This window comes from Erpetoichthys calabaricus, chromosome 18 (genome assembly GCF_900747795.2).
Source record: "Erpetoichthys calabaricus chromosome 18, fErpCal1.3, whole genome shotgun sequence".
NCBI classification, from domain to species: Eukaryota; Metazoa; Chordata; class Cladistia; order Polypteriformes; family Polypteridae; genus Erpetoichthys; species Erpetoichthys calabaricus.
In genome coordinates this window covers 37,323,520-37,348,708 of record NC_041411.2, presented here as the reverse complement: position 1 = coordinate 37,348,708, position 25,189 = coordinate 37,323,520, and the positions used below count along the sequence as shown (strand labels likewise).

At 39.4% G+C, this 25,189-nt stretch overlaps 1 protein-coding gene across 5 annotated transcripts in view; it reads right to left on the bottom strand.

The window, feature by feature from the left end:
• Positions 1 to 23,987, bottom strand: part of grip2b (glutamate receptor interacting protein 2b) — a 458,459-nt gene extending 434,472 nt beyond the window's left edge. For 2 of the 5 annotated variants that reach the window (XM_051921289.1, XM_051921293.1), the window contains exon 1: positions 23,585 to 23,984. In XM_051921289.1, coding sequence (XP_051777249.1) covers positions 23,585 to 23,720 — 136 coding nt within the window. In that variant the 5' untranslated portion in view covers positions 23,721 to 23,984. Of the gene's footprint in view, positions 1 to 23,584 lie in introns of all 5 variants that reach the window. The other 3 variants (XM_051921295.1, XM_051921294.1, XM_051921290.1) reach the window with 3 other exon arrangements.
• Between the last annotated feature and the right edge of the window lie 1,202 nt (positions 23,988 to 25,189).

The window sequence follows — 25,189 nt, the reverse complement described above, 5'->3', positions numbered from 1 at the left end:
GCTTGCCTCAGTGAAATTAATACCTGGATGGATGGAACAGAACTCTTTAAAATTAAATTGCAACAAAACTGAACTCCTGCAAATTGGCACTAAAGCGCAATTTAAGAAAATTAGTTCCTTTTCAGTCACTTTTGATGGTGATCTCATCAGATCTTCTAATGCAAAAATCATTTTTGATTACTCCTTTTCTTATTCCACCCACATAAACCACATTAAGAAACTTTCTTTCTTCCACCTCCGCAACACATCCCATGTTTGCTCATTCCTCTCCTTTTCTAATGCTGAAAAACTTTTGTTGCTTTTATCACATCCCGCATTCATCATTGTAACTCTCTACAGGCAGGTACTGCTTGTAATCTTATATCACTGCTACAGTTGATTCAAAACTGTGCTGCAAGAGTCCTTACAATAACCAGCAACAGCGAGCACATCACACCCATCCTGCTTCACCTGCACTGGCTCCCTGTGTCTTACAAGACTGAATATCAAATTCTGCTAATAACCTACAAAGCTTTAAATGGCCTTGCACTGGACTACATCAGTGACCTTCTCCATCGCTGTGCTCCTGTTCACCCACTAAGATCTTCTGATTCTGCGAATCTTGTTGTGCATCACACTAACCTGCGTGCTGTGAGTGACAGGGCCTCCAGGTCTACAGTGCCCAGACTTTGGAATGACCTGCTGACTCCATTCATCCTTTACTCATCTGTTCAGGACGGCTTCTAACTTAACTTAACATTCTGCCCCTTCTTTCAGTTCACCTCACAGGTCCAGCTACTCAGGATTATCACTGTGTGTCTTATATCACAAATTATGTGACTTGTTCAGGCATTTCTTTCAGTATTGAATTTGGTATTTTACTCTGGTTTATTGTCTTTTATTCTATTTATTGCTTCATATATCTGTTTTAGTGTTCTATGCAGAAAATATTTTTATCCAATGTTACACATACTCTGTTGTTCTTTCTATGACTCTGTGAAGTGCCTTGAGCATGGAAAAGGTGCTATATAAATAAAATGTACTATTCTTCTTCTTCTTCTTCTTCTTCTTCTTATTATTATTATTATTGGTAGGGTCAGGTTCAAGGCAAGAGACATTTATGGATTGCAGCCCACTGTAAAGCAGTACACACATATGCTAGGCACATTTTCAGTTGCCTGATATACTATTCTGGACATCTTTGTGTTGTGGGCGGAAAACTGGAATATTTAGTGAGAAAACCACACAAAAAAAGACAGAAATTCAAACTCCATACAGATGCGGTTGGGATGCGATGTAAGTTTTCTTGGAATTGTGAGTCAGTAACATTAACCACTAAGCCATCCAGAATATATGAAAATGAGACGTATTGCTCATTTTTCAGTTAATGTGTGGACAAATTCCCCTTATGAACCCTACTGTCTTTATTGATGTTTTATGGGCATTGACGGCCTTACTAATAAATTTGACGGCTATGTTTGTATGAAAGATAAAAAAATGATAGGCTGCACACCAGAGTATTATAATTTTATGTTAATATTAACTCCTTTATCCTAGGTGACTTACAAGATCAGGATGCACTCACTGAGCAAATTATAAGGAACACCTATACACCTGCTGATCCATGCAATGATCTAATCAGCCAATCATGTGGCAGCAAAACAGGGTGAGAATTTGGCAGCAACCACATGAAACCATGAAACCAATCTGCCTTGTGTTAGGAGTCCAGGCTGGTGGAGGTGGTGTAATGGCAAGGGGGAATGTTTCCTCAGCACATTTGGAGCCCACTAGTATCAATCAATCATTTTTTAAAAGCCAATGCCTCTTTGAGTATTGATGTTGATCACGTGCATCTCCTTCATGGCCATAATTTACCTATCTTCTAATGGCTACATCCAGCAAGATAATGCAAAACTGGTTTCCAGAACTTGACAGTGAGTTCAGTGATCTTCAGTAGCCTTCATAGTCACCAGATCTGTATCCAGTAGATCACCTTTGGAATGTGGTAGAATAGAAGATTCACAGCATGAATGACAAATCAGTAGAAACTTTGTGATGCATTCATGTCAGCATGGACCAGAATCTCAAAGGAATGTTTTGTTGCAGACAATTTTTCGGAAGCAGGAAACAAAGGAAGTGGTTCTTGACTTGCGCCACTATGTCCAGTCACGATTCAGGGAGTGGCTATGGATGTGGTGCATTGCTACAAGTACTTGTGGGTCCACATCAGTGACATGTTAGACTGGTCCTGTAACACAGGGGAACTATAGAAGAAAGGGCAGAGTCGTTTTTTCTTAGGACACTGTGCTCCTTTAATATGGGTAGTAAAATCCTTCACATCTTCTAGTATTCTGTGATGACCAGTGTGATTTCATTTGCTGTGGTGTGCTGGGCTGGTGACATCACTTCAAAATGAACTGCCGAGTCAACAAACTAATTAACGAAAAAAATGCTCAGTTAATGGGCGCACTCTCAACACCCTGAAGTAAGAAGCGAGAAGACAAAAACAAGCAACGTTGCACATCTACTCTCTGACATACTAACATTGAGAACTTTCAGCCAACAAATTATTCAGATGAAGTGTGTCAAGAAACACCGCTGGGTTCCTTTACGCCAACGTTAATATGCCTGCATAATGTCTTACTGTGACCGTGACTGCAACTGATCTTCTTATCTTTAGCCAAGTCAGAGGTTTTCTTTCTTCTTGGTTTACTTTAAGTCATTCTGGTGTTAATTTGAGGGAAGATTGTTGTTTGTGTTAATATAATAATATTTATTTACTGAGCTTTTGTAAAAAGCAAAATTTCTCCTTGACAAATAAAGTTCTATCTATCTATCTATCTATCTATCTATCTATCTATCTATCTATCTATCTATCTATCTATCTATCTATCTATCTATCTATCTATCTATCTATCTATCTATCTATCACTGTCCACATGATCACACCACATTCCCTTTAGTTTTCATTTATTGCAATCACATCAGTTTTGCAAATTGCTTCATTGTTTAAATTTAGTCATTTAGTTATACTGTAAATGAGCTTCCTATTTTTCATTATAACAACTAAAATAGAATAACTATGCGAAAAAAGAAAATATGTAAATATGTACAGAGTTTCTCCATCATATTAGTAAAATTAGTAGCCACAGGGAAAGATAGTTATCTTAGTAAGTTTCTCCAAATAAACATAAATCAGTGTGGTAGCCTGTATTTTTCCTAGCTTTAGGCATATGTCTCAAATGCATGAAAAATAATTACTAAAATTAGAAATATAAAATTATCACTCAGTAGCTTTAGTTTTCATTATTTTCTAAAATCAAAAATGTAGCTTTATCTTTCTGTCTTTTATCACCATTTAAGTCTACTATATTATGCCCATCCTTATATGCTATCTGTGTTTTTATTAGTTTGCTATATTAAAATGAAATATCTCTTATCTTTTTTATACAATCAAAGCATTTTTGGCACTGGATTCATGTTTTCATCACAAGTCGTTTTCAGCAATTCAGCAGCTTTGTGGAATTAAATGAGATTTGCTCATTCACATTTTTTACAATGACTTGGCTGAATAGCAAGCAATAAGGCATGTCCGTCACGAAAAGGAGGGCAAGGAATCTGAAGCTTGTGGGTCTGATTACCAACAATAACAAGACAATCTCACAGGGTGGAGGTTAAACTTCTCAATGAATGGTGTAATAGCAAAGCATTGTCATTCGATGTCAGCAAAGTAAAGAAGATGATCAAGGACTTTGGAAGACTTGGATGAGGTTACGTATCTATTGACATGAAACAAAGTGTGCGTAGATTTAAGTTGTTAGGAGTCCACATCACTCGGGATCTCCACGACCCTTCACTGGCTCCACTCTTGCTACAGTATTTCACAATTGCTAAGACACATTTCCTTGTCACTCTCAAAACTCTTCATAATGCATTTACAAAACCTCTGACTGGTCTGCCAAAAAGGAAACAAAAGACTTAAAACTGTCCAAAATCAAACACCACCTTAGGTCACACAGTATACCAAACAGTATTCTATAAATACTACTGAGTATTCATTACACACTGCATTAAAAAACTGAAAACATCCATCCATTTTCCAAAGCCACTTACCCTAAGCAGGGCTGCAGGGAAGCTAAAGCCCAACCCAACAAGAATAAGAACAATCCCTGGACAGGATGCCAGTCCACTGCAGGGTGAACACACACCCAACAGGCCAATTTAGCAACGGCAATCCTGCTGACACTGCATGTCTTTAGATTGAGGGAGGAAACTGGACTATTCGGATACAGAGGGAACATGTGCAGGACGTGAACCCCAGTCTCCTTCTTGCAAAGCAGCAGCATTACAACTGTGCCACCGTAAAACTGAAAACACTGCCAGTCAAAAGAGTTCATGGCATTAAAGAGAAATGTTTATTGTAAATATGGCTTTTTGCATATTGGAAGCCAGAAGAAACAAAGAGTAGAGTAAGGAAAATATTTTTGTTTAGCAATAATGTTCCAATGCTGCAAAATTCAGTGTTTGTAGTATTCTGCACTCCAAAAAGGTTACTGTAAAAGCTAAATGACTAAAAGAAAGAAATCCAATTGAAAGGCACAATTACAATAACATTTTGTACAACAGTAAAGTGTTGCCAAGTCAGACTTAAGGAAGAATCTGAATTCTGCCTCAGCATCTTGTCTCGAGGCTGCGTCAGGCCTGAGGACCTCATCTACATTACAGGCAGTGGAGGAAGAATCCTGTGGTGTGCCAAATCCAGTCTTGATGTGACTCCACACCAATGCCTAATCCACAGGCCGAGGAGATTTTATTGGGCCAGGTGTTACTGTATATACCTTTCATTGCCATGCAGAAAAAAAACTCTTCTGTGGAAATTACGAAGGGTGGCGTGTGGCAGAAGGAAAAGATTTACAAAACACTGGTTAACATGAAAGTCCACCAAATTATTATAAACAGATGTATAATCTTGAGTCATTGTGTCTAAATGATGACTACTGTGTGTTAGTTGTGTTTAACTTGTGCAGACTTTGCTTTCCATTTTGCTCCACAGGGTAAAATGACTACAACCATGAGGAGAAATGTGTTTTGTGAATGATGAATGTGATGATACGGGTTCTCCATGCTCCCATCTTGCCTTTTTGGGAGCCCTTAAACCCTTCGCCGTCAGTAAAGTTACCGATGAGCTTGGCAGTGAGGCATAACAAACGGAGCAAGAGGATGGTGTAGAAAAGGAGTCAAGTGCTTTTATTAAAAACAATCATCAAAAACAAGTGTCCAAATAAATAAAGTGCAGTGCTCTCCGAATCCTTCAATAAATAAATAATTCCATAAAATTGAAACGTGGAGGTAAAAACCAATAGATAGAAAAAAACAACAATCCTTTAAAACAAGGTTAGAACAATGCTGGAAGCAGACCCTTTAAAATCACAAGCCCAGTGTCTTCCTTTATCTGGCGGCTCCTCTACTTCTCCCATACGGGCTTCTCAACAGGGGAATCGCCCTTCCTGCAGCTGACCTTACTACTGTCCACTTCTGCTGGTCGGTTCGCCTCATCGATCCCTGGCTCCAGTAGGCTCCACCAAACAGCGACTTGGGATCCCCAACGACCAGGGCTCTCATGTTGGGGAATCCATGTCCCAAGTCCCGACTGCCTTCTCAGCCTTATGCAGCCAGCTGTCCTTTTTCACCGGTCAGTCACTCTAGCTCCTTGTTCGCTCAGCTGGAGCGACCGCTTCCTTCTGCCCCACCGAGTGTCAGCCAAACACTCCTGCTAGGGCTTACAGTCCAGCTGCCTGCCTGCCTGTGAGCACACGCTTGCTCGCTCACACCGGTTCTCGCTCCATACTGCTTCTTGCTTTCTTCCACACTCCTGCAACCTCCGTTTTCTTTTCGCTTTTTTCTTCTCCCCTTTAGCCGCCTCGCGCTTCTCTTTATGAAGAGGACGTGGCAGCTGTGGCAAATCAGCAGCCCCTGGGAACAATTACAGATGTGGACCGCTTCTCACCCGTGCACTTAGGTGAGAAACGCCCACATCACAAATTCCCCAGGACCTGCTTCAGCCACACAACCACGCCCCCTCACTAAGCCACGAGTGCGGCGATTATTTATTTAAAACTGGCCTTCCTGATGGGAGCTGTGGACCCGCAACACCACAATGATGTGTTATAGTTTTGCAAAAAAAGAGATTGAATGTCTAACTAGGTAAGGGGTTCCTAATCTAGGGTATCCACAACCCCAGGTGGGGTGACAAAGAGGTGCGTTGTCCAACTTTACTGTGGTGCAATCAGTGTCTTGCTGTGTGTCGTTATTTGTAGGTCATTTATTAATTTGTGCTGCTGTTCTGTGGTATGAAAAGAATCAAGTATTGTGTACGCAATTGTCACCCGTGAATGTACCACAGAAATGCACATTCTCAAGAGTTCCTTGCTGCGGGTGAAGCGTTCGTGAAGACGAATTTTAAGAGAATGGAATTTTGGACGTTGCAATGATCTGTAGAGACGGTTGAGGTCTAGTATTGATTTCTGTGCAAGCCCTGATTGTTAAATGTCACTGATTTCGAGGTTTGATTGACACTTTTGCCAGGGGGTACGTGGGGACTGAATTGGATACAACACCTGCAGCTTACACTCACCAATCTTGTCTGCTGGCAGTCCTGGCAGTTGCGTAGCAATTTTAACTGTGTGGTACATCTGTTTTTGAACTGCATTTATTAGGGGGGGAAAAGCTCATTAATTTTGTTTCATTGCCTATCGTATATACTCACGTATAAGTCGGGTCTTGAAACCTGAAAAATCGATCATAAAATCAGACCCCGACTTATACAGCCGTTCAAAAATGCGACATTTTTTTTTTTACATTTTCTTGCGTCCTCCAATCTCGCACCAGTTTCTCAGACACATCAAATTTTGTTGCAGAAGCACAGTTACCAATTTCTTTCTCCACTTCAATGACTTTTAATTTAAAACCAGCTTCATATTTTCTTCTGATTGTTCGCTCCATCGTAGATAACGGATTCTCTTACGATAAAGGTGTATGAGGGTGTGAGATACAAAAAACACAAATCAGTGCAAACGTTGCTTTGGCATAGTTCGGGTATTACTGTGTGGTCACGTAGGTACAATAGAGGGAGAGAGGTTAGGAGCAGACGCTGATACATCGCATTGCCGCACCCACATAGAAAAGAAGGCCATGTGCTCTGTGGTTACTCTCTCAGGTGGGCGTTAGCATATCATAATCTCTTGAACCAATAGCGTGAGTTTTCCGCATTCGACTTATACAACCGACATTATAAAATACCATTATAAAATACCCACCACTCAGGGGTGGGGTTTGATATGTCTTCAAATTTTTTTTTTTTGTTATAAATTGATCTATTTGTATGGAATGATTACAATAAAATGAATAAATAAAAAAAAAGGATAAAATACCAGAAATTATTCTATAAAATCCACGGGAGAATTTATCCGCAAGTATATGCGGTAGTTGTGCACCAGCATCCACTGCTTCGCTGGGATCTTCTATCCCCCAAAACCCTTGTTCGTTAATTGTATGTCATTTCCTTGAGGCGCTTAATGCTCCACGGGATACCCAACCCCTGGATTGTCAATCAAGTGTCTAAGCTTTATGGGGTACACTTCTACAAGATTATTGAGATTTAAGAAGGTAAATTGCTCAATTTATATTTAAATTTTTATGCACTGAGTTAAAATCTTATTTTTCTGAGTTCAATTTGTTCACCTGCAGAAATGTATGTGGTTTAATTTGTAGTTCAAAAATGAGAAATTTGACTTCTTCATCTTCAAATTGTGATATTACTTTTGTAGGGGGTCTAACAAGCAAAAGCAGATCCTACCCAGAATTATTACAGTGGTCTTAAGTATTGGTTCAGGTAGTTTATATTGGAAGTTTGGAGTGCCTGACTGAGGAATCACAGGGTCAGGTATGTAGGGAATGAGATGTGATAAATTGTCAAGAATCAAACACGGGGTATTAGCACACTGACTTCAGCTCTGGCTGTGTTCACAGAGGCTTTCCATCCAATAACTTAGCAGTAAATTGCATGGATATCCTGCATGGAGGAAACATTGCTATGCCACAGTACTCAGGTTTCGTTACAGGCTAGAGTGTCATGGATGTGGTGCTACATGTTACTCTAATTCAAAAGCTTTCTGCCACATTGATTTTTAAATTCCTTCCAGAGCTAGTAACAGGGGCTTAAATATGCTTGCAATGGACCAGCTATTGCTTTTTGCTCATTACTGCTGGGATAGGCTTTAACTCCCTCTGTCTTAAGTCAGAATTAACCAGGTGTAAAAAGCGATGGCTTCATTCCTCTAGGAAGCAGTATTAGCTTTTGAAATGCAGCATCAAAAGGAATACCATATGGACTTTTACTGGGTAATGAGACTCAAAGAAATTCTTTGGCATGCTGTTTGCATAGAATTTTTTTTTTACATTGGGAAATGTCTTTATTTTTGAAAAAAAGGCTACCTGTTCATCCAAAATGATTCCAGGGGCTTTGATGTCAGGTGGAATATTTTGTGCCTGTTTACTCCGTAAATGAAGTCGGGGAGGGGTAAGAGTGGTGGGCTATTGTCTTGCACTATAATAAAAAAAGGGATCCATCCCTGCTGAGTCAGCAGGCCTTTTGTGCTTTTCAAAAGCAGCCCACACTGCACAACCCCCCAAATAATTAATCACTCAACTCCTTTTGCTCTTATATAGCATTATACTATTTATTGCATGCGCTACTTTTTATAATGGTATCTTTTTTAAAAATGGGGATAGGATATTTTATACAGCTTTTGTTGTATAACCATATTTAAAAAGGGGAAATCATTTTAATTTTAAAGAAAAAGAATGTCATGCTTTAACGCTTGAAGAGTGGTGTAATGTCAGCCTGTGACGTTCATAGCTTACCCTTAAATTCTTTACAAGAATCTCTCCAGTGGCTAAGGCAGTTCTGGTTCTTTAATTGGCACTTTATGGTTTTTTACTGGGTTGTGTGGTTCCTTGTAGAACTGTTACTTGATAAAGCTGGGAAGGGTTCTTTGCATCTTAAATCAGTTCTTTGAGCTTTGAAATTCTTTCTAATGTGTAGAAAAAAAACCCTGAAATCTTTAATGATCGTTAGGCTATCTAGCAGAACACTAACAGATTAAGAAAACCTGGACATAGCCGCTGTTACTGTATGAGTCAAGAGTCCCTTTAAAATCACGACCGATTGGGGTTTTACAAATCTGTTACCATCTATTCATGATTTTATACTGTATAGAGGGCTGTTATGGATCTATACAAATAATAGTTCTTTCTGAGACCTTCAGGTGGATGGGTCTCTTGGGAACCAAAAATAATTCCCTTATGGCACTGCTCTGAAGAATTGCTCTGGCACCCTTATTTTTCAGAGTGTGAGGTACCATACAAGTATCCTGAAACATCCATCTATCCATCCATTTTCCAACCCGCTGAATCCGAGCACAGGGTCACGGGGGTCTGCTGGAGCCAATCCTAGCCAACACAGGGCAGAAGGCAGGAACCAATCCCGGGCAGGGTGCCAACCCACCGCAGGTATCCTGAAACATCCATCAGCTCAAGTGGAGGAGATAACAAACATTTAACAGGCATGTAAAAGAATAAGAATGATCAATTAATGAGGATGGAGATAATAAAGAATATATCAGAAAGTGGACAGCCAGTGAGCCTGGTCTAAAGTGATACCCCACATACTCACTTTTATAATTAGTTAACGTAAGCCACTCTAATTCAGGGTGTTCATAAGAAATGTAATGATTTACTTCATTAGGTAGAAATACTTAATAACAAGAATACTTGCGTCAAATATTTGAAATGTTAAAACATGTGCTTCAGTGTAAATATTGAAGATCTAACTATTCTTGATTGTAATATAAATTTGTCATTTTTAAACCCCTGATAGAGGTCCATAGTGAACAAGATCCCTAGTGAAGTATCAAAAATAACATCAGACTCATAAATGCTGACTTCAAATAGTCTGAAGTACTTAGGTTTGAAATTTGTCATTTTTAACTTTATGGTAATGGCTTTAAAAGGGCTAGGACCACTACTGAAGAATAAGACATCAAAACTATTATCATATTTATGATCAGCAATCTTAAAATAAAATAAAATGACACACCATGAGCCTATATTACCAGTCCCCTTTCTTTAAGTTTCGTGAAAGTCAGAAAAGCAACAAATCAGTGTTTGCTTTGTCACAATTTAATCATAATCTGTAATGTCATCAGCGTGCAACCATACATCAGGCGGGCTATGCTGAATGATATTGCAGTTTAACATAATTAAATACATAAATAAAAAGTCTTATTTGGTGTAAGCTGCCCTAATTCAGGATATTCATAAGAAACATAATGATTTACGCCACGAGGTGGTACTACAGAACATAATAAACAAGAACCTCAGGTATTTAAAAAATTAAAACGTGTTCTTCAATTTAAATGTTGTGTAGTCGTAGTGAGAAGTCAAGCAAAATGACCCCTTTTATCGGCTAACTAAAAAGATTACAATATGCAAGCTTTCGAGGTAACTCAGGCCCCTTCTTCAGGCAAGATGTAGTATAAATATTCTCAATTATAATAGAAATTTCTCATTTTCCATCCTCTGATAGAAATCCATAAAGAACTAGATCTCTAGTAAAGGATCAAAAATCACATCACATTCATAAGTGCTGATCTTGAAATATTCAAAAACGATACCCCAAATGCGCACATAAAAAGTCCATGAGAAATGTAATGATTTACTTCATGAGGTAGAAGTTCATGATAACAGCGTCAAATATTTAAATGTGTGCTACAAGGTAAAGGCTAAAAGTCTAAATATTCTTGATTGTAAGAGAAATGTGTCATTTTTCATTCTCTGATAGTGGTCCATAGTGGACTAGATCCCTAGTAAAGTATCATAAATCAAAAATAGCATCATATTCGTAATAAGTGACCTTTAATAGTCTAAAGCAGCGCTTCCCAAACTCGGTCCTGTGGCCCCACTGTGTTTGCAGGCTTTTGTTTCAACCAGCTTCTGTTTTTAATTGGACTCCTGGGCTAATTCATTGAACTGTTATTTCCCCAAGTTCTGTGTTTCAGGAGTAATATAGAAATTAGAAAACTAATTTTGGTAAAAAAAAAACATATATATATATACAGTGCATCCGGAAAGTATTCACAGCGCATCACTTTTTCCACTTTTTGTTATGTTACAGCCTTATTCCAAAATGGATTAAATTCATTTTTTTCCTCAGAATTCTACACACAACACCCCATAATGACAACATGAAAAAAGTTTACTTGAGATTTTTGCAAATTTATTAAAAATACAAAAATTGAGAAAGCACATGTACATAAGTATTCACAGCCTTTGCCATGAAGCTCAAAATTGAGCTCAGGTGCATCCTGTTTCCCCTGATCATCCTTGAGATGTTTCTGCAGCTTAATTGAAGTCCACCTGTGGTAAATTCAGTTGACTGGACATGATTTGGAAAGGCACACACCTGTCTATATAAGGTCCCACAGTTGACAGTTCATGTCAGAGCACAAACCAAGCATGAAGTCAAAGGAATTGTCTGTAGACCTCCGAGACAGGATTGTCTCGAGGCACAAATCTGGGGAAGGTTACAGAAAAATTTCTGCTGCTTTGAAGGTCCCAATGAGCACAGTGGTCTCCATCATCCGTAAGTGGAAGAAGTTAGAAACCACCAGGACTCTTCCTAGAGCTGGCCGGCCATCTAAGCTGAGCGATCGGGGGAGAAGGGCCTTAGTCAGGGAGGTGACCAAGATCCCGATGGTCACTCTGTCAGAGTTCCAGAGGTCCTCTGTGGAGCGAGGAGAACCTTCCAGAAGGACAACCATCTCTGCAGCAATCCACCAATCAGGCCTGTATGGTAGAGTGGCCAGACGGAAGCCACTCCTTAGTAAAAGGCACATGGCAGCCCGCCTGGAGTTTGCCAAAAGGCACCTGAAGGACTCTCAGACCATGAGAAAGAAAATTCTCTGGTCTGATGAGACAAAGATTGAACTCTTTGGTGTGAATGCCAGGCGTCACGTTTGGAGGAAACCAGGCACCGCTCATCAGCAGGACAATACCATCCCTACAGTGAAGCATGGTGGTGGCAGCATCATGCTGTGGGGATGTTTTTCAGCTTCAGGAACTGGGAGACTAGTCAGGATAAAGGGAAAGATGACTGCAGCAATGTACAGAGACATCCTGAATGAAAACCTGCTCCAGAGCGCTCTTGACCTCAGACTGGGGCGACTGTTCATCTTTCAGCAGGACAATGACCCTAAGCACACAGCCAAGATATCAAAGGAGTGGCTTCAGGACAACTCTGTGAATGTCCTTGAGTGGCCCAGCCAGAGCCCAGACTTGAATCCGATTGAACATCTCTGGAGAGATCTTAAAATGGCTGTGCACCGACGCTTCCCACCCAACCTGATGGAGCTTGAGAGGTGCCGCAAAGAGGAATGGGCGAAACTGGCCAAGGATAGGTGTGCCAAGCTTGTGGCATCATATTCAACAAGACTTGAGGCTGTAATTGCTACCAAAGGTGCATCGACAAAGTACTGAGCAAAGGCTGTGAATACTTATGTACATGTGATTTCTCAGTTTTTTTATTTTTAATAAATTTGCAAAAATCTCAAGTAAACTTTTTTCACATTGTCATTATGGGGTGTTGTGTGAAGAATTCTGAGGAAAAAAATGAATTTAATCCATTTTGGAATAAGGCTGTAACATAACAAAATGTGGAAAAAGTGATGCGCTGTGAATACTTTCTGGATGCACTGTATATATATATATCATTTTTAACCTTCTGGTAATGGATTTAAAAGGGCTAGGACCACTAGTGAAGAATAAGATATCAAAACTATTACCATATTCGTGATCAGCAATCTTAAAATAAAATAAAATGACACACCATGAGCCTATATTACCAGTCCCCATTTTTTAAGTTTCGTGAAAGACAGTAACTTTGACCCATCAGGCAGTGAATCCCAGGGGTCAGTTGATGTGACATGCACAACTTCATGTCCTTTTGACTGCTTTTGGTGAAGACACCTATTGGTTTACTGTTTATTTTAAGAGTTTCATTTCCTGTAAAAAAATATGGTCCAAAAATGATCTAAATAGTAATGTGAGTAATTTCTAGAGAGCCATAAGGCTCTATCTATCATAACTAAATATCAAGATGATGTGGGGGATTTTCTCATACTGAAATGATTTCAAAGTATCCATAAGTTACCCTTAGGACCAGAAAATGTCAAGTAAAAATACCTGAAGAATGGTGTAATGTCAGCCTGTGATATTGATAGCTTAACTTTAAATTCTTCACAAGTGCCTGTATAGCCACAGTGGCTAAGAAGACTACCCGAGGTAACACACAAGTTGCCTTTGATGTCCATTCAACAGGGACAAGAACAGTACTAGAAGAGATAGAAAACATTGAGTGATAGAACAGGAATGTTCAAAAAACAAGAATGGAGAGAATAAAGAATATATCAGAAAGTGGGTATCCTTAAAGGCAACAAATCAGTCTTTGTGTTGTCACTGTTTAATTATGATCTGTGATGTCTTCAGCATGCAATCATAAATCAGTCGGGCAAAGGCAAAAAAATGCTGAATGATATTGCGTTCTAGGATAATTAAACACATAAATAAATAAGAAGGATGGGACAATTGCAGATTAGTAAGCACCGCTGTCTCACTACTCCTTGTGTTCCTTTTTTCTGGATTGCTTAAATAAGTTGATCAGACCTGTGATGCACGTAGTTAGGTCAACACACCATATTTTTCTCTTTGTATGTACATCAGTTTCAAATGTTAGTGAACTTTTTGCACAACACTTTACAGAGTAGTCATCCAATAAAACAAAAATTCAATGACAGTATCAGGTTAAGCAAATCACCCCAAAATGCCATTAGGTGCTAACAGCCAATCCCAAAACACAGCCTCAAACTGGCCCAATCTTGCAATGAATTAGCCAATTCCTGAAAATCTGTCTCTAAGCCATTCAGCACACACTGTCACACATGTGGCAGTATTGCACACGGAAAATTGAACACAACTTTTAAGAACATCCTCATGGCCAATGCGGACGTGGAAGATGAAGGGGAAAGGGAAGAGGATGATTTTGTGCTGAAAGTCACCCAAGAAGACTATTCAGAACCAGATGATTCTAATAAAATTATAGCAACCATTATAGGCCATCTCTTAAATTATGGCCTTTCTATGCTGAAGTTGCAGCTGAATCTTCAGGTGTGGCATTGATTATTCGGACATTCTGGATGCACACAAACAATATTTGCACCCATGCACACTACCATGAAGTAATCAGGTTTGAAACCCACATACTTATTCTATAAATCAATATTGTTTAACTTGTTGTTCTATAAATCAAAATTGTTTAACTTAGTTGTCTCCTATAGTAAATGACCACAGTGAAAGAAGATCACCCTTAAAGATTGGAAAGAAGACCTCCAGCTGGAAGTGTAGGCAACATATTCACTGATGGAAAACAAGCAGCAATTGTTCAGATGGCACTGGAGAACAAAGCCGTACGTCTATGTAAAATTCAGATGGCAGTCATAGCAGACGCCAACTATACTCCACAACATTCATACTTTGAATGTTGACTATTGATCAGGTCTTGAAACGTCACAATGTTGGTATAAAACACATCTACAGGGTTGCTGAAATACAGTAAAATAAAGACTTGCATTACAGTGAAGATGTGTATTCTCATCCTTGAATTTCACTCTGTTGGACCATCTGTGTACATAGTGATGATTTTAGCTGTAGTCAGTATTTCTTGTGGTTGGATTATAACAAATGTCCTGTAGCATTTCACAGTCATAAGAAACAAGAACTGCCCCATGAAACTGGTCTCAGTTTGTGCCACTCCTCGGTGAGAGCCATACTTAGTGTTTTGCCTGTGGTTATTCACTGAATGATTGGACACGTTGCTGTTGCTATATCTTCTTATATAATACACTATCATGGCTGTCTGTTTGTCTGTCCAGGATTTTAAATCACCTGTAGCTTGCAAACCGTATGAACTATTGACCTGAAATCTGGTACACATATACTACCTGACCTCTACTGTTGGCTTTCAGGGTGATGATTGACCTCCAAGATTATTCCTCTTTTTATTTTTATTTTATTTTATTGAAGAATCAACTCTTGGCAGCGGCCAGCAGGTCGGACATGTGGCACATGCATATGGGCGCCGTTCTCATCCCTACCACCTTCGCAGTCACTTCCCCTACCTCTTTTTTATCTTAAATTATTGTTGAGGCAGATTGAAGACTTAAGTGTAAAATTAAGGAAAACGTACTAAGTAATTGCAACACAAACACTGACTTAATCAGTTTTAACGCGAAAAGATGGCGACAAAAGAAGAGAAGAAGCGGGCCGCTAGGGTGGAGAAAACAAGCTGCTCAGGAGGCAGCAAGCACATCAACCTCTGAGCAAACAAATGCTAAACATACAGAGAAAGAGGATGAAAACTAGGAATGTTCAAGTCAAGTGTATTCACTGCACATTATCATGCAGTGTGCCGTTACTGGTATATATATATATATACAGTGCATCCGGAAAGTATTCACAGAGCATCACTTTTCCACCTTTTGTTATGTTACAGCCTTATTCCAAAATGGATTAAATTCATTTTTTTCCTCAGAATTCTTCAGACAACACCCCATAATGACAACATGAAAAAAGTTTACTTGAGGTTTTTGCAAATTTATTAAAAATAAAAAAACTGAGAAATCACATGTACATAAGTATTCACAGCCTTTGCTCAATACTTTGTCGATGCACCTTTGGCAGCAATTACAGCCTCAAGTCTTTTTGAATATGATGCCACAAGCTTGGCACACCTATCCTTGGCCAGTTTCGCCCATTCCTCTTTGCAACACCTCTCAAGCTCCATCAGGTTGGATGGGAAGCGTCGGTGCACAGCCATTTCAGGATCTCTCCAGAGATGTTCAATCGGATTCAAGTCTGGGCTCTGGCTGGGCCACTCAAGGACATTCACAGAGTTGTCCTGAAGCCACTCCTTTGATATCTTGGCTGTGTGCTTAGGGTCGTTGTCCTGCTGAAAGATGAACCATCGCCCCAGTCTGAGGTCAAGAGTGCTCTGGAGCAGGTTTTCATTCAGGATGTCTCTGTACATTGCTGCAGTCATCTTTCCCTTTATCCTGACTAGTCTCCCAGTTCCTGCCGCTGAAAAACATCCCCACAGCATGATGCTGCCACCACCATGCTTCACTGTAGGGATGGTGCCTGGTTTCCTCCAAACGTGATGCCTGGCATTCATACCAAAGAGTTCAATCTTTGTCTCATCAGACCAGAGAATTTTCTTTCTCATAGTCTGAGAGTCCTTCAGGTGCCTTTTGGCAAACTCCAGGTGGGCTGCCATGTGCCTTTTACTAAGGAGTGGCTTCTGTCTGGCCACTTTACCATACAGGCCTGATTGGTGGATTGCTGCAGAGATGGTTGTCCTTCTGGAAGGTTCTCCTCTCTCCACAGAGGACCTCTGGAGCTCTGACAGCGTGACCATCAGGTTCTTGGTCACCTCCCTGACTAAGGCCCTTCTCCCCCGATCGCTCAGTTTAGATGGCCGGCCAGCTCTAGGAAGAGTTCTGGTGGTTTCGAACTTCTTCCACTTACGGATGATGGAGGCCACTGTGTTTATTGGGACCTTCAAAGCAGCAGAATTTTTCTGTAACCTTCCCCAGATTTGTGCCTCGAGACAATCCTGTCTCGGAGGTCTACAGACAATTCCTTTGACTTCATGCTTGGTTTGTGCTCTGACATGAACTGTCAACTGTGGGGCCTTATATAGACAGGTGTGTGCCTTTCCAAATCATGTCCAGTCAACTGAATTTACCACAGGTGGACTCCAATTAAGCTGCAGAAACATCTCAAGTATGATCAGGGGAAACAGGATGCACCTGAGCTCAATTTCGAGCTTCATGGCAAAGGCTGTGAATACTTATGTACATGTGCTTTCTCAATTTTTGTATTTTTAATAAATTTGCAAAAATCTCAAGTAAACTTTTTCATGTTGTCATTATGGGGTGTTGTGTGTAGAATTCTGAGGAAAAAAATGAATTTAATCCATTTTGGAATAAGGCTGTAACATAACAAAATGTGGAAAAAGTGATGCGCTGTGAATACTTTCCGGATACACTGTAGCTGTGTATAATTGTAAAAAGTTAATAATGAAGTTATCTTCATTATATTTCAGATTTGGAAAAGCTGCATTTATGGTTCTCGTTTGCCTGAGATGAGATCTGCTTTCTCAAGAATACCTTCTGACTCTGACAAACTACATCATGATATGCAGGCACAACCATCTGATTAGACATCGTCAGTTCACAGTTTCATCTGTGTAAACATACTAGGTTTTGATGTACTCTTGAGTATTCTAAAATGTTCTAAAAAATATGCTGTAGCTTACCATGAATATGAAGGCAATATCAATATTTGTGAATTTCCCCTTGGGATTAATAAAGTATCTATCTATCTATCTATCTATCTATCTATCTATCTATCTATCTATCTATCTATCTATCTATCTATCTATCTATCTATCTATCTATCTATCTATCTATCTATCTATCTATCTATCTATTTTGAGCACCTGGGGTAGTAATAAAGTTCAGATTTCAAAATGGTGGTCATGAGCCAAAAAGAGTTAGGAACCTCTGGAACAAAGAGAGTCAGTAGATTTCCAATTTAAAGTAAGGTCTAATTTTGAAGAGATTATGCCCAAACACAATAATCTCCTCAGGGAAAAGGAAAGAGAAAGAGCAGGAAGATCCAAAAGAAAGAGAACCTGAGGAGTAAGTGGGATATTATAGGAAGGGACAGAAGAGAGAAACTGCAATACAGCTCACCAAAAACATGAAACTTTAAGACATTCCCAGTTAAAACATACCTGGTGGTTTAGAAGAGCAAAGAGAACAAAGGGGATCATTAGAAAGGCCTATAGCACACTGTTAATAGGAAGTGAAATACAGGAGAAGCACAAATTTGAATTGTGTATGCTGATAATTGGGATTTCTAGACGCAAATGTGATGTTCTCAAAAATCACATCCCAATCAAGAGGAGCAGACAGTGCACACATCACTTTGCCAAACTCACTGAATGGGCAAGAATTGGAAGACAACCCTTCGTTTAAAAAAACATACTGTAAGTAATAGGATCTTACTTCTTCTGGGTGAAAGGAGAATGAAAAAAAGTTAAGAGATTGAGAGGAGAGCGGAGAAGATAGAGAAACACCACAGGATCTAATAACAGACTGGAGTTGGAGATAAAAGAAACAAGAGAGGAGGATGGAGTAGAAAATGTCAACCTTAGAGACTGAACAGTTCTGAGCCCTGAACCGTCCAAAATGTCAGCAAGGGTAATGATGGAGAATATGGCTATTATTCTGACCACTGTGCTTAAGCAACTGAGAAAAACTGTAAGTCTACATGTTCTCCCCCAGCCTGCTAACATTTTTCTCCGATTTCCTAAAGGCCTACTGTATGCGTTAAGTTAATTGGTAACTCTAAATTTCCCCAGCAGTAATAATTAAGTGTGCAGTGTCAAGGACTAGCATCCTATCCAGGGATGCTTCTTGCTATATGCTCTATTGTGGCCGCTCCCCTTGACGCCAAAGAGTATGAGTGGGCAGTAAAGTTGTTGGATAGATGGATAATAAATACCAAAAAAAAAAAAAAAAACAGAAACAGACACATTTTAGTTTTTCATTTTACAAAATATAAGTAGCCCATGAATAACTGCTTTTAATAACCCTGCAGCTATGAAATAATGGAAAGGCAAATAATACTAATATACTATCTATTATTAATGTTCTTTGTTTTAAATAATGAATGCATCATTATTTTTATAATTGGTATTAGCATTAATAACACTAATTAATATACCCTGTCATGCAAGTCTCAACTCTAAAACTGAAAGCAGCCGTTTCAGTAAGAGGGTGGATGGATGGACGATCATAACTGTATTAATAATAGCTGATCACATCACCATACAAATAATAAACTACTGCTTCTCTTTTATTCTTTTCATCTCTGCCTGCATAAACAAATCGCCACTTGTGTTTGGAGTGGCTTTTAAACATTCAGTACTGATTAAGTCATATAACCAAACCTTTGAGATGCAGATTTTATGCTCAGTTTCCATAATCATTAAATGGTGACACTCACTGACGGTCCAGCCACTTATAATTAGATACAATATTAACGTGAAGAATGCATATAATCTCTGAAATCACTACCATCCGCTCATTCAACAAAAGTAATGGGAAGAACTTCACAAACTTAATTTGACCCAAAGCCATGAGGCTATAGAAAACAAGAATAATTACAGTAACTGACAAAGGATTACAATATGTGTTAGACAGAAAATCAAGAAATGCAAGCCATATACAATTTGTGTCCTTCTGATTATATTAAGAGGCATTTTAGGATGCTTCATGCAACAATCTGTTGCAAGTTCTCCATTATTTATGGAAATATACGCTTTGAGAGAGTACACATCAGCATGCATTTTTTTTTTTTTTACTTTTTTTGTTAATTTGTTCACAGCAATTAAGAATTACCTACATGCACTTAAAGAACTGATTAGCTCTGGACGACATAATCCAAAACTACAGTGTCTCTGACAATACTTAACCTGTGCAACTCAGCTAGATGGAGCTATAGTTGTAGATTACACTTGAATTAAGTCAAAGTTGGTGTAGAAATGAAGCATATAACTGAGCACCACAAAATGAGCTTTAAAAATCCATCTTCTGTTAAATTAACTTTTTCCATTTTTAAAAGTGCTAAAAAAGGAATTGCAAATGGCAAAGACTTGGTGCATCCCGAATAAAGTAGGCCTGTCATTTATAAACAAGACAATAGTACAATTTCATGTCTTTATTCAGGATATTAAATATTTTCAGGTATTCTGTATATTTGAGTTTTTAGAGTAGCCCAGAATCCAAAAGACATGGATGTTTGGCTAACTGGCACCTCTGAACTGGTTTGCCTGTGAGGGTATCCACAAGTGGTTCCTTGCGTCATATCCTGCACTTGTTCCTGCCTTGCACTTAACCCTGCCAGGATAGGCTTTGACCTTAAATTGGATTTGGCAGGTTTGAGAATGTTATGTTACATTACGATTTTCAAATTCTGTTAAAAATGTCTATTAATAAAGTCATAATGAAAGACACCAGGGGTTCAGATTACATCATCATTTTAAAATGACAATGTGAATGTAAGCCTGCAGCTGGTTTGTTACTGAGTACCCACCTGCTGATTTAATTCAAACTTTAAAATTAAACAAGCAAACCTCATGGTTTTTAAAATGACTACATCTGATGTCCAAAGCACATCCAGTCTCTCACATTGCGTCTACTGGGATGCTTAAACTTTTCTTCAGATAGATAAACAGGTGGTGGTAGTGGCATCCACAAAGGCAGGTGACATCTCCAAACTATAGTGTGACTGTCTGTCTTTTACAGGGTCCACGTTCTCACCATTCAAATTATCTTTTGCACAAAAGAAGTTTTTAAAGTTGTGAACGGTTGTGTGTATTTATGGTTTATACTGAAAGACAGCCTATAACAAAGGCCTTGGAGTCTCTCCTACCCAAGGAGAAAGCAAACCTGTGCTTGTTTGAATTATGGAGTGAAGGAACGTGTACAGCAGCCTCTACTGGTATGCAGTAATACTGCAAATTAGATATCTTCAAATAACATGGAAGCAGTCATAAAAAAGTCATATAACAATGATCAAACTTATGATTGTATGTTGTTTAGCATATACAAGTAAAAATTTCACTGTACTCTGTATATGTGACATTAATGATCTTATGAACCTATGCTTATTTAAGCCCACCAGTCACTTGAATTAGTTGCATAGTTTGAACCCTTGATAAACTTAAATATTAACAATAGCTGAAGAATGATGGATAATAATAATAATAATAATAATAATAATAATAATAATAATAATAATAATAATAATAATAATAATAATAATAATAGTAATCAGTTAAATAACAATGTGGAAAAATGAATGACTACTGAGCTGAAGACATCTGAGCTACAGATGACCTTATTCTGGCAAAGTGCATTGGAGTGGTGGCAGCTGTTCTGCAGGCGCTGTACCTATCTGTGATGATGAAGCAGGGGTCAAGTCTAAAGACAAAACTCTTGGTCTACTTGTCGACCTACATCCTCTTCCTCACTTATGGACATCAACTATAGGGAATGAGTGAGAGAACGAGATCATAGTCCAAGCAGTGGAAATTTGATTTCTTCACAAGGGGGGGTTAGGCTGACACTCCCTGATAATTTGAAAAACTCAGCAATCTGGGAAAAACTCAGAGTAGAGTTGCTGCTCCTCCAGACTGAGAGGAGTGGAGGTGGTTTGAGTATCTCGTAAAAATGCCCCCCTAGGTGGCTCCTCTTAAAGCTGCTTCAGGAACCTCCCACTGGACCAGGACCCTGTGAATGACCCAGGACATCTCTTGGCTGGCTTGGAAATGCCTGGAAATTCCCCAGAAAGAGATGGAATCCGTAGCTGGTATCAGGGAATGCTGGGCTGACTCTAGTCCGCAGTTAAAGTCCTCACCCACACAAAGCGTTTCGCTCACATCTCCCCTGTTCTCTCCCAATTTCTCTGGTTACTGGTTCCATCAAGGATTATCTTACCTTCAAAGCCCTACATAACCTTACCCCTCTCTATCTCACTCAGCTCCTAGCTCCATACACTCCTTCTCTCTCTCTCTCAGGTCCTCACACAGTAATCACCTTACTGTCCCACACGCCAGACTCTCCACCTTGGGAGGCAGGTCCTTCCGTGCTATAGCACCTCAACTCTGGAACTCTCTTCCTCAGTTTTTCTGAGATTGCTCCTGTTTCTGCACTTTTAAATCTCAACTGAAAACTTTCCTCTTCTACAAACTTTTGTCATCTGTGTAATTTTTTTTTTTACTCTGTACAGTATGTAAAGTGACCTTGGGTTTGTGAAAGGCGCTCAATAAATGTAATTTATTATTATTATTATTTATTATTATCCTCACCAGGAAATTATGACCACTCTTAGTGAGGGACATTACTCTTATATAATGATAATGATCCGTCCATTTATTCATTCATCCTTTGTTTGTTTTCTAAAACTGCTTTAACCATTAGTGTAACCTATTACAACAGCTCTTATTTGGAGGCAGGAGCCAGCCTTGGACAGGATGTCAGCTCATTGTAGGACACCCTGACATACACACATACACCAAAACATTTCACATTGCTTGAAATGAATGTACTTGGGATGAGAGAGCAAACGTGGAATACCTGGAGAAAGTATATATATCATATGTATCATATATATATATATACAGTGTATCATGAACACTAGGAGAACATGTAAAGGTTACATAGACTCAGAGCAGCCTGGAAATCAAACACAGCCCCCAGAGTTGATATGCAATAGTGTTATTTACTGCACCGCCCTGCCCCTCAGGTTAAACACAATATATTTATAGAACAGCTATTACCACAATACCTTCCAAAACAGAAAGTAACAATATTGCAAAATCATTCAACAAGATAGAGATAACAAGCACATAACAGAACTTCAAGCCAAATAGGATAAGCATGGAAAACAACCTCAAAGAAACTGCTTTACAAGAGGAGACCAACAGATATCTAACAGGTATGGCTCACTGGAATTATTTGTATGATTTGAAAATCTCTGATTATAGGATCAAACACAAATGCGCTTTGCTTAGAATTCAGGTCAAATCCTGAATCATCCCCATAAATGATATACTGTAAGAACTAAGTATCTGTAACAATAAGTGATGACTACATGGTGCATATTGGCTATGAATGCCATTATGCGTTATAAACTTTATGCCTAGTTACTTCAATGATTGCGTTTTTGACAATGCCACCATGAAACCAATCAGCTAGTTTAGAACAAGTGCATTGTCTGACAGAAGCAGCAAGGAAAACAAAGCAAAAAACCAAACTTTTCCCCTTTCTCTTCTTCCTTGTTAGCAGCTTTTTGAACAGCAGTCCATTTAGCATGTTAATAAATGCAATGTTTGCTTCATTTTTTTCCAAAAATAAATCCCAGGGGAGCAAATCTCAATGTTACCTTCAAAAAGATAATGATGTATGAAAGCATTTATATAGACACACATTGAAAAGAGCCTTTCATCGAGTCATTATCTAGCAGAGCTCCCGCAGCAAAGTGAACAAGAGAGAGAAATGGGTTTTGTCATTTAAAATGTAAAAATATTACAGCGAAAAAGTACTTTAGAGGCTTGAAAAACACATCTCGTAGTCTCACATGCAAGCAGGAATTTGATGCTTCATATTTCCCCTTAGTATAACAAAAATGGAATTCTAAACAACACAAACATGCACTTGAACAAAAATGCATAGTTAGTTAGGACGAATGTCCAATCACAACAAAAAACAACTGGTGGTCAGCAGGCTGTGCTGACCAACACACCACTGGAAAGTTTCTCTGTTGTTTTTGCTGTGTGACACAGTGTATGGAAGTCTCTTACCGCTGATACACAGACTCAAGGAGCACAAGCCTTCCTCACAGATGTCTTCATTCTCCCCTTCCTCCTGTGATCCCTTTTCTCTCTTTCTTCGTGATGTCCTCTTTACATTCTTGAAAGCGCGAGTGACTTTTTCCATCTCTGCTACGGCCACATAGACGCCTAACTTTTTTTTTTTTTTTTTTGTGATCCTCCGCTTGTCCGGATTTGAATGTAAATGCAGCTGACAGCTAGCACAAGCCTGATTTGTGCGAGATAGGAAACACCGAGCGGCTTGCTGTAAAGGCTCTTCCCAGAGCTTCTTTAGCTGCCAAGATCAGCCTACAGCTTTTTAAGATCTCTAGAGCCTAACACCCCTCCTCTCTCTCTCTCTCTCTCTCTCTCTCTCTGTTGCTTTTCCTTCTCTGTCTCTCTCTCTCTCTCTCTCTTGCTCTCCCTCCCATCCTCTCCCTCTCTCTCTCTCCCTGACTCCCTCTTTTCTGTTACATTCTCTTCTATTCACAAACATTTAAGTTGCCAAGCTGAAAGGTCACCAAAGTCCAGTGGTTCCCAGCTGGTTAACCCTTAGCACTGTATGTCATATAATGGCACACTGTAGCTGGGTGCCAGTAGCAGTCAGCTTGCTAAAAGGGTGCCAAGTGATTGTAAATTATCCTTAAACGTGGCTGGCAATGTAGCTTAGTTGCTAAGGTGTTGGACTGTAAGCTGCAGATTTCTCATTCACTACTCACTGTTTAGCCAGTCTGTCCTCACATGGAATATCACCCTTACAGTGCACTTTTGATTTGGACATCACAATCACTTTAAATGTAAAAACAACAACAAATTACACATACTCAATGGACTGGTGCCCCATTCAGGGTTGTTTCCTGCCTGATATCCTCGATTCCCTTCACCAATGAAGCTGAAGCGAATGGATGGACTCCAGAAAACAATGCTTGAAGTGGGCCGGTACCCGGCACGTCATGATTTTGCCATTTGGAGTACCAGGTGTTTTTGTAGTTAGCCATTACTCACAATAGGCAGCGTTGGCACTTATCACAACCTCATGCAGCTGTAATGTTACAGCTGTTAATTGGCTGTTAATGTAATGAGGGGGTCCCTAGGACAGTTCTTCCGCCTCAATTCCATTCATCTTGGAGGCAGTGAATGTATAAGGGAGGACCTCCTCCGACAATTTTTCAAACCTAAAATCAAGGAGTGTATATGTCTAGTAGGGGAAGCAATAGGCAAACATGATATCCATCCATCCATCTCCATTTGGCTTTCAATGAGTAACACCTTGTTTAATAGTGTTTGATTAATTTTAAACATTGCCCAGGGGAAGGAGCTACCTGGCTCTGAAATGGAAGGTACATGAAGAGATAACTGTTACAGTGTCCTTAAATAAACCCCTTTTTGTTTCCTTCAGACTGGAAGATGATTTTCAGGATAAACAATGATGCTGCACCTGGCCGTGTGATGCTGGCCCCGCCGGGCACGAATGGAAGTCCATCATCATTATCAACCCTGCTCTTGACGAGGATTCTGCCTGCGAGAAGCAGTTGATTCACAGAAGTCTCTAATGGGCCAAGTTTTTGTTTCCTAAAAGTGCCCATATGGGGATGA